This window comes from Nelumbo nucifera, chromosome 1, assembly GCF_055504915.1.
Source record: "Nelumbo nucifera cultivar China Antique chromosome 1, China Antique-T2T, whole genome shotgun sequence".
NCBI lineage: Eukaryota > Viridiplantae > Streptophyta > Magnoliopsida > Proteales > Nelumbonaceae > Nelumbo > Nelumbo nucifera.
In genome coordinates, this window is record NC_142649.1 from 198,332,993 (window position 1) to 198,343,976 (window position 10,984).

Here is a 10,984-nt window from a genome sequence, read left to right on the forward strand (position 1 = left end):
TACAAGTTGAGAAGTAGGCTTGGATCCAACTGTATAGATTCTATCTGCCTGCCTTAGTTGATTTTGGAGAGTCTTGTGGAGGCAAAATATATATGGAATCCTGCCTTTAAAGTGGTTGGTTTTGGCCAATCAACTTGTGAAGTCTTGAATTCAAGTCTTCTTGATTAAAATATTGAGAAATTGTATGGAAATCACATGGATAGACTCATTTAATTTTAATTAATTGTTTAGTTTATCTTAAATGAATTTGAATATTGATCACAATACATTATTGGCTACTCTCATCTAGCTAGTCGGATATCGAGAATATCGGTAGTAAACTTAACCAACAATGTATTGAGGTCAACATATCCGAACTCATCTTAAATAATATATCGTCATTGTTTTGATTGGATTTGACAATCCGAATAGATGATCTCTTATAAAACTGTCATTTGGATCATTTGGATGATGGATTGTGAACCCTATTAAATAAATTCAACTATAGCCGAAATGTACTGTTTCTTATCACAATGACGAGAAAACAATTAACAAATTAATAATATAATTCCTACTTGCCACCAAAGCTTCAAATCAAATATTTTCTGATAAAAAAACAAAAGAAAGAAACAATTTGATGAAAAATCAATATTTTATTTGTTTTAATTTCATTGTTTAGCAATTAGGGTAGCCATATTGATTTCACTTTATAAATCTTAATTTGATATGATAACCTGAACCTGATATTATGTCCTGGGATGATGGACGACTCGATCAACTATTTCAGAGATAGAGACCTCTTCTAATATTGTTGATACAACATAATTAATCTCTTTATAATATGTAGGAGCTGTTTAGCTTTATTATCGTTTATCAAATAAATATTTTTGTATATCATTTTTATTAAAAAAAAAGAAAAAGTGGTTGAAAAATGTTTAAAGAAAATTTCCAATTAGTACTCTGTACTTTGGGTTTAGTGCCACTTTGATCTCTAAATTTTAAAATGTGACAATTCAGTATCCAAATTTTTAAAACGTTATTATCCAGTACCTTTCAGCCATTAAGTGGCATTTGAAAAAGACACAAATGCCTTTTGAGTGTCATCTAGTTTTCTTTGTCAACCATCCAAATATTGATAGAAAATTAATAGTCCCAAATCTTTGCCTCTTCTATTCAAACCTGACCCCAACTTTCTTGAATGGAAGAGGCAAGGATTTGGGACTATGGTTTCCAAAACTGGACCGGAAAAACCGGGAATCGGTTAGGTGACTGGTTTCGGTTTCCCCCAAAACCGGATTTTCCATAAAAACCATTGATTTTGGTCAGCAAACTGTTGACCCAGGCAGTTAACCGTTCGAACCATTTGAATAGTTTTGACCGGTTTTCATTTTTTTTAATTTTTTTATTTTTTTATCAGAATGGTCGATCGGACTGTTCGACCTAGTAACCGGACCCCTGACCGGTTTAGTCTCCGGGTCAGTTTTAAAAACCATGTTTGGGACTGTTAATTTTGTGTCAATGTTTAGATGATTGATGAAGAAAATTAAATAACACTTGAAGGGCATTTGTATATTTTTCAAATGCCACTTAACCACAGGTTAACATCTGATTAACGACAGGTACTGGATTGTCACGTTTTGAAAGTTTGGATACTAAATTATCGCATTTTAAAATTTAGGGACCAAAGTGGCACTAGGCTCAAAGTACAAGATAATAATCAAGAATTTTTTCCAAATGTTTATTATTATTTTTCTGACAATATCACATTTGGCAAACAGTAAAAAAAACACCATATAGAGGATTTCATCCTGCCCACTACTCTCTACCCACACTATACTCCCCTTTTGAACGGCAGACACATATCACCATCTTGTATTGAAGGAAGAAGTAGGGAAAGAAAGGAAAAGGTAAGAAATCCTTCTTTTTCCTACTTTTTCCCATGGATGGCTTTCACGTAACCTGTGAAGACATTTTCTTGATAAATGGTTTAACCAAATAAAATTTCAGTATCCATTTGAGAAAATTAATACTTATTTGATGCTGATCTGACACAGATTATCTAGTAAGTACCAAACACCTAGTGACAAGAAAGAGTTCTCTCCCAGGGTGATAGCGATGTAAATGAAATCCAGTAGATCCTATGATTTTTCCTTAATATAGGATTTTGATTCAACGAAGGGACTCTTCATGAACACTTTTCTGCCGTAAGATTGGAATGTACTCAATATCCGTACCCCACAATGTATTGTCACTAATCCTATGTGATGCCAAATCTCTATTTCTTAAATGCATGCATCACCACGGCGTAATCACAAATTTCTTAAATTACCAAGTAAAGAAACAAATTAAGACATTAAAAAAATTAATTTACGCATAAAACTATTGCTAAAAAGCCAAACTTTCATAGTTATGTGTGGATCCTTTGAAAGCTCCATTCTGAATGATGTAAAGCCTACAGGCTACATTCGGCTTTGACAAAAAGACATATTCAAAGGCTTACCTCTTCCTCCCCCTCACAGCTCCTCCACCAGTAGAGGCCTCCCGTGAACCTAATAGAGTGATATTTTAATGAGGTGTATGCGTTCACAGAATTCATTCTTATATTCTGCTCTTATTTTCTCTGTTAGCGAGATCGGCTTCGATCAGGGTAAAGCTGTGTTTACACCGTTCTAACAGTTTTTTTCACTCTTGGATTGAGAATATCTCCCCATAAAATAAAGAATTTAAGTATGGAGATATTTTTCAACGCAAGGCAATATCTCCGTACTTAAATTCCCTTCGAGTTGTATGAGTTTTCCTATTTTTCTCAAGTTAAAAAATAAACTAACTAGGCTAATCTCAAATAGACATGGATACAGAATGAGGAAATGAATATGGATGCAGGATGAGGAAAATCTGATGAATGTCTAGCCACAGTGTAGGGGTCTGACTCGGCAAGATGAATAAAAAAAAAAAAAGGATTGAACACAAGTGCCAACAAAAAAAGAAAAAAACCCTTCAGTATTTCCAGTTTGCAGATTTATTGGATTCTGTTTTGTTATTAATTAATTTCCATGACAAATGTAAAACAAAATATGAGAAATAAGAACTAGCGTGATGCATGCTGAATACAATAGTAAACTTTGTACACGTGTCTGATGCCTTCAACATGTCCTCATAGGTTATAACCGGATCCCAGAACTTGAATTGAATTTGAACAGGCGACAGTTCATGTTTAACTTAAAATTAATTATAGCATTCCGTTGAATAGGGCATTCCCTCCACTTGTAGGACTGAGATGAACTAGTCATAATAGCATAGTTTCAACCTTTGCCCTTGTTGTTTACTAAAACATTTTTCTTTTATGAGGAAGCCACAATTATCAAAATTACAAAATATTAAGAATAAAAAACTATCCAATCAATCAATGCTCATATTAATGATGGCAACACATAAAATTACAATAACAGAACAAAAAAGAAACAATGTCATACATATATCCCAATAACCAAGAGTATCACCATTCGGCAATGTGATGAGAAGTAAGGAATCAACGACAAATACAGAGGAGGGGTGTGGTGCCTCCCCTGACCCCAATTCAGATGCAGGCAGGATTTCCGTTATAACAAACAGGAGACTTTATTATTATTATTATTATTTGGTTGATATAGCAAGTTGTTACTTGTTATGTACATACACAAATTTTAATTTATAAAAAACACATAAATCGTTAAAATAGTCTATATTTTAATTAATTTAATATTACAAACTTATATAAAAAGATCCAAAAGTATTAAATAACATTTTACAGCAAAAGTGACATTTATTTGTATACACAAGTTATTGATTTATGGTAAACAGCAAAAAAAAGTGCAAATAAGCTCAGTTTAAATTTTGGTTTATTTTTGCTTCAGTTTTGAATGAGAAGTAAAATAGGAGGCAAAATATTGTCCCCACCTTATATTAAAGAGATAGGAATAGGAAGGTTATTTGTTTGAGTGAAGTTGGAAACAATATGATGTAGTCTTGACTTTGCAGAAAAAAAAAAAATGATGTAATCACTATTTTATATGAGAAAGAAAAAATTGAGGTAAGAGAAAGGGGATGTAAATTTTGCATCAATTTTTTGAATGCAAAATTTATACTACCAATAAATGCAATGAAAAAAAAGAATATAAATTTTGTAAGAGATAAGAGTGTATATCATTACTACAAAGAAATAGATGCAAAACTAAACGGGGTGCAAAATTTGATCCGGTTTAAATTTACATTGAAGGAAGTACATAGTACATGAATACATGAAACACTAATGTCCATGCTGTCCCCAAATAGGCCCTGCACCTCGTTAATGGCAGTTCTCTCTACTTGTAAAAGCGAAACTTGAACCATCTGTTTCCCAAAATTCCTGACCGTGGAATCAAATAAGGTACATAGCATATGCCTTATTTCTCACCTTTAATAATTGATCGATGAACCGAGTAAGAGAGAATTATTGTGCAGAAGAGAATCAATCTTCCACGTCTAGGCCACGTTTGTTCAGTTGAAAACAACCATTTCTATATTACTTTATAATCGTAAATTAATTCCCATGGGCCATGGTCTTTGTTTAGTTGTTTTGTGGCCCAACGGCCCATTTTTCGAGCTTATTTGGTCGTAAAATGTTTAACCATTTCTATATTACCTTATGACAGTGATAAGTTTTTTGAATTAAATGCTCTTCAGAGGAGAGGAAGAAGGGATCATCTTCGGTCAGAAAATTTTCTTTACAGGTCCTCAGATCTATTCAAATTTTGGAAAATGCTCAATCCAAGCCCGCCCAAATTGCAGCTTTACCAATAATTAACTAAGTTACCAGACGGCCGTAGTGGTCCTGGTGGGTGTTGACAAATCTTGTGTATGCTTTGCACATCAATCATCTGTGTTGAATGAGTATGAGCGAGAGTTGAGAATTTGTATTTAGGGATGTTCTTTTTTTGGATTTGGAGAGGAGTATCAAGAAATCTATGTTCTTTTTTTAAATTTATGTGGAGACCAAAAAAAGTTTATTTTTACCTATTTTTTAGGTGGATAAATAACTTTTCCGTTTGGGAGAAGTTGTGGATACTTGAATGATACAAAAATGTTCTTTTTAATATTGAAATTTTATGGTTAAAATTATCAGTCTTATTTACATGAAAAATAAAAGAACATGGGTAAATGCACTTAGCCGGATAAGTCTTTCCTAAAAATCACATACCCTGGTAAGTGCATTTATCTGGATAAATCAGCGATAAATCTGACATACACATCTCAACATTGGAAAATATTCCCAATACATGATTGGGATGTGATGTAAAACGTTTTTAAGATGCATTCTAGGGGGGGGGGGGGCAGATATAACTTCGGAATCTCCTCTTATAAGAATCCAAGATCAATCAACTTGCCGAAACAGAGCTAAATGGGCCGTGAAAGAGTTTACAACTTTGATGTGAGCAGATAGCGTGTTCTTTCCTCAAATTGGACAAGTTAGTTGGTTTGTGGTTTAAAATCATGCCGATGTTCCAAAGAAATCCAAATACCCTCGGGCTTGGGTAAGGTTTTCACGATTACTCGATGTCCCATTCTTGGAAGGATGGGATGGGACCTATCATGCACAAAATAGTTTTGATTCTATTCTATCCAAAATCCACAATCTATAATTGTAACCCATTAACGTCCTAACTGCTAACTAATGAATGCATGGTCCAATGGTCCTCCATTCCTGTAAAAGAAAAATGAGAGACGCGTAGATAGGTACGAAACCGTTTCTAATAGGGTCTTGTAGTCCCTACACTCTTCACTAAAAACATATAAAATGCTAATATTTGGTGCCTTTATGGGGAGGGTAAAGCTAAAAATAAGCTTACATGAGTGGAAGGGTGAAGCTAGTAGCTTCTCCTAAACAATTCAGTCAACGCAATTCAATCAACACAGAAATCCTCCCGAGCAGGCCCTTCGTCTGCAAAAGGTATTTGATAGTCCAAATTCGGATAAAGCTGATCCCGTTTTATAACTGGATCGAACATGGATACATCCCAATCCGAACCCATGTATCCATCTATTAAGGAATTTGAGATGTTGTATGCTTACTAAAGGGTCATTGGTTCAAGAAATTATTAATGATATCAACCGAATCCGAACCCGTCGAATAAGATTCTATTTGACTCGATTTGGAATATTAAAATGGATCAAAGATATGGGATTCATTTGAAAAATGAGAAAGCAAAAAGCGAAACTGCTTCTTAAAAAAGTAAAACCACCTATCGAAACGAAAACGAGTACGCGTAAAAAAGCACAGAAAGCGTGTTGTGGTGGTTCCACTTTTGTGAACGTTTTCCGTGAAGCCAAATGCGGCTTCCTGAACCTGACCTGATAAGTGATGACTGATGACTTGATGAGGCCTGTAGTTGTGTTTGGCTGTCAAAACTTAAGAGAGGCATGAATAGGAGTATAGCTGTATAGGACATAGGTTGGTAAGTGGTAACGGCTCCAGACAATATTTTACTATTAAAAAAGAAGAATGGGCCTCATCTCCACCAGGCCACGGTGCGGTGTGCCACGGCCCACGTGGGAGTTGGGACTGGGACTGGGAGATGCCTCTTCACTCCTTTGTCTACTCTACCGGCATCATCATGGTTGGAATTGGAAATTTGCAATACGGTGTACCGGATACAGGCGATACTCCGTTTCAATGACATTTGAGTCCTTTTCATCTGCCATCATTTACGCGCCACGTGGCATAATCTCAATATTAAAACACGCTCACGTTGTAATGGCCAATGGGCCAATTAATTGGGCCCCGCGTTAACCTTAGTATCGAACTTTCCTTTTTTTTTTTATGAATATCTTTCTTCTACTTTAAAAATTAGAATTTAGATTTAGATAGATGATATAAACTGAAAAATAAAATAAAATAGTGACTTTTTCTGTCCGTCCCTCTATTTTAGGGCTCTGCTCCGTCCCTTCTCCTTAAGACAAAAACACGCGCCTTCTCTCTCTCTCTCTCTCTCTCTTCCTCTGTTCTCTGCCTTTTTCTGTCCAAAGAACGGATGGAAAATATTGTTTCGGCATACTCACCGGGTACTTACCCGGCGAAGCTCTGCCGGCCATTATTTTCTCTGTAGTTTTATCTGTAGCCTTTGAAACTCTCCGATGTATGATGCTTGCGACGTGCTGCTAGTGATTGAGGCCATTAGAGAACAAGAGAAGATAAAAAATTTCTGGAGGCTACTGCCATTGGATTGGATTCTATTTCTATTAATTGTTTGAAGGATTCTTTGTTTCGACTTTCATGTTTCGTCTTATGTGAGAACTGAGTGAAGCAGAGGAATGGAGCACTCAGAGACTAGGAGGTTAGGTTTTTCTAAGATATTGCTGCTCCTAACAGCTTTTCTAGCAGCGACGGCGACTCAAGGTGTGGTTGGCGATAGAGTGAGGACGCACAGGAATGCTTACGCGGCTATGATGTATATGGGAACGCCGAGAGACTACGAGTTCTACGTTGCCACACGTGTGATGCTCAGATCTCTAGCGAAGCTCAGAGTCGACGCCGATCTCGTCGTCATTGCCTCCATCGACGTTCCGGAACGATGGGTTCGAACTCTGTAAGTCGCAAAAATCCCTCTCGCTTTCCCTTTCTTTCCACATTTTGCTAAAATAGACCGGAGATTTTTCCGGTCATTTGGAACCTTATGCCGGAGAAGTGTTTATTGGTGAGCATTCCGGCTATAACACCGAAATCAAAACGGCAAAACCAAAACACTGGGAGACGTTGGATTTGATGAACGTGGATCCCTGTGCAGCGGGAATAAAAACAATTCCACCAGTATGGAGCACGACTGCACGAATCTCCGGATATCAGCTAAGCTATTGATCAGACGGTTGACGTTATTTACCTACTGCTCTGATTACGAGCTGTCGGTGCATGTGCATCTCAGATTTTTGCTGTCAATCAGAGCTTAAGTAAATTTATTTTTATTAATTCATTTAGTTGCTGTTTATTTGTATTAAATTTAAAGCTAAAAGCTATGGCGATTGGCGAGGTACTTCTCTACAGGCAACAGCGCCTTCCGCTCTGAAATATCATTCGGCGATGACGAATGCTCCTTAATTTTCTTTCCGATTATGGAGTGGATTATTTTCAAGAAGAATCTTGATATTTGTACATGATCGTTCATGGACAGGGAGGGATGTTTAGTCAATCAACCTTGACTTTGGATCTTATTGATATAGAACACGGAGGGGCTTTCCTTGAATTCGTTGCGTGATCATGGTCACTTAGACGAATGAATAGGAGAAGAAACAACCAACACCCCTTTCGGGTTTTCTTGTGCTCTTTATTTGAAGACGATATGAAACAGAACGTTTTCTTTTCTTATATTGAAGATGACAAAACTCTTTTTTTTAGAAGCAACCTCGCAATTATGTGTTTTCGTCCAAAAATTTGGGGCATCATCTGTTGTCCTGTGAATTAGTTTTTTTTTTTTTCCTGGGAAGCTGCTGTTCTGTGATTCAATGGGCGTCCTGAATCAGTGATCAGATGAAGCTGTTTTGATGACTAATTTTGCTTTCTTCTGCAGAGAGCAGGAGGATGGAGCGAAGGTTTTGAGGGTGGAGAATCTGAATAACCCATATGAAAAACAGAACAACTTCGACAGCAGGTTTAAGCTCACGATGAACAAGCTCTACGTATGGAGTCTGGTGCAATATGATCGCATAGTTATGCTTGACTCTGACAATCTCTTTCTCCAAAAGACTGACGAGCTGTTTCAGTGTGGACAATTCTGTGCTGTTTTCATCAACCCCTGCATTTTCCACACTGGTCTCTTTGTCTTGCAGGTATCCTCAACTCCCCCTCCTCCCCATCCCCTTCAAAAATAAAAAAAAAGAGAATTCTATTCAGTTCTACAGAGCTGTACCTCGAAATAGTTTATGAAACATAATCAATTCAAATTCCGAGTAAACTGTTGATGAATTATCACCGCAGCCATCAGCAGAGGTGTTCAAGAACATGCTTCACGAGTTGGCAATCGGACGTGAAAACCCGGATGGCGCAGACCAGGGGTTTCTCGGTAGCTACTTCCCTGACTTGCTAGACCGCCCAATGTTCCATCCACCTCTTAACGGTACCAGGCTTGAGGGTACCTACAGACTTCCTTTGGGCTACCAGATGGATGCTTCATATTACTGTAAGTAATTTTACTTGCTTAAAGTGATTCATATTTATGTGATGCACATGGCTAGTTGCTCAACCCTATATTGTATTTATACGATCATCGGAATTTGGAATTGGGTCTTTTTTTTTTTTTTTAAATGCTAAGGCAGAGATAATAACCATATATATTTTTGGCAGATCTGAAGCTTCGATGGAGCATACCTTGTGGGCCTAATAGCGTGATCACATTCCCAAGCGCACCATGGTTGAAGCCATGGTACTGGTGGTCATGGCCAGTCCTGCCGTTGGGTCTTTCTTGGCATGAGAAACGTCGACAAACTCTAGGGTATGTGACGACAACATTAGCATGCTTTATTGATCTTTGATTAAGCAAACAATAAGCATTATAAGCTTAGGCATATTGTAACTATCTGCTTGGACTTGTTTCATTTTGTTGGGGATCATCATTTTTAAACAGGTACGGTGCAGAGATGCCTGTGGTTTTCGTACAATTGGCAATATACCTAACAGTGATAGCATTGACGCGGTTAGCGCGGCCCAGTATATCCAAGATGTGCTATAGGCGTCCAGACAAGAGCATCTCCATTTTACAAACAGGGCTCAAGATGACTGTCACCTGGTCCATTCTAGCTGCCTATGTAGTCCCTTTCTTCATCATACCTCGGACACTGCATCCTGTTATAGGCTGGACCCTTTACCTTCTCGGATCAGCAGCACTTGCTTCCATTGCAATTAATGCTTTTCTACTGCCGGCTTTTGCTGTCCTGACTCCATGGTTAGGGATCATTGGTTCCCTCGTGGTCATGGCATTCCCTTGGTACTCGGATGGGGTTGTGCGAGCTCTTGCAGTATTTGCTTACGCGTTTTGTTGTGCCCCAATTGCATGGGGATCACTGGTGAAAGTAATGGCGTGTTTGCAGGTCTCACTTGAGAGGGAAGCCTTCTTGCCAAGATTGGGAGAATCTCCACAGCCTTCTGAGTTCAACAAGTTGTACTGAAGCACGAAATGGACTCGCCATTCCTAACAACAGAAAAGGAAAAGATGAGATAAGGTTAATCCAACTCAGTTCTCATGGTCTTCCTCTGCATGCGTGCTTCCAATATATGTTTGGTTCTTCCTTCCACAGAACTATCAAACGGATGCAGAGGACCCCACAGTGTGTGGAAGGGATGCTACATCTTTTTACCTTGTCCCAAGGGAAACTGGAACTAATAGATACCATTTTAGAAGCCTAAGCTGAGATTGAATCAACGTTTGGAGGGGCATTTTTGTTCAGACATTCTGGACTTTGTAAGAAGTACAACATTTCGTGATCCATTCTGCAAATATAAACATCTTAATTCATTACAAACAAATCCAGATTAGACGTGTACTAATCCTGTAAAATCCTAACCTGCCACACCCACACTCAACCTTCAAAATAATACTTGGGCTCACCATGTACACTTTACCAATAAACATCAATGGCCATTCACAAGAAGAAATGGGCAGTCCCATTGCCACTGATTGTACAAGAGCACGGATCGTGTATATGTATGGTGTCCATGATGCATAAAGGATATTACCAATTTGGAAAGAGTGATTATCCCAATTAGGTAAATTGGAAGGATATTACCAAGATCTTCGTTTGCCAGCTAAATCCGCAGATTGATTTGTTTCATGAAAAAATATGCCTATAGTACTCCATGCTCTTAATTCTCTTTCATGATCTGACACATTTGTTGATGTTCTGCAACCTGCGGATCAACCTATCAAGAGACAATTGTTGACTAGCTAGCTGGGAATGATGATGACGAAGCAGTGTTACAAATTCAGCATCAAGTTATGGGCTT

General features: G+C 37.7%; 1 protein-coding gene across 1 annotated transcript; it reads left to right on the plus strand.

Annotated features, from left to right (window-relative positions):
- Positions 1–7,027: 7,027 nt before the first annotated feature.
- On the plus strand, positions 7,028–10,507 carry LOC104602346 (putative glucuronosyltransferase PGSIP8). The gene is made up of 5 exons (XM_010265999.3): positions 7,028–7,580; positions 8,556–8,814; positions 8,963–9,164; positions 9,329–9,476; positions 9,609–10,507. The coding sequence occupies exons 1-5, from the start codon at positions 7,306–7,308 to the stop codon at positions 10,147–10,149; spliced, it is 1,425 nt and encodes a 474-aa protein (XP_010264301.1). The 5' UTR covers positions 7,028–7,305; the 3' UTR covers positions 10,150–10,507.
- Positions 10,508–10,984: the final 477 nt, after the last annotated feature.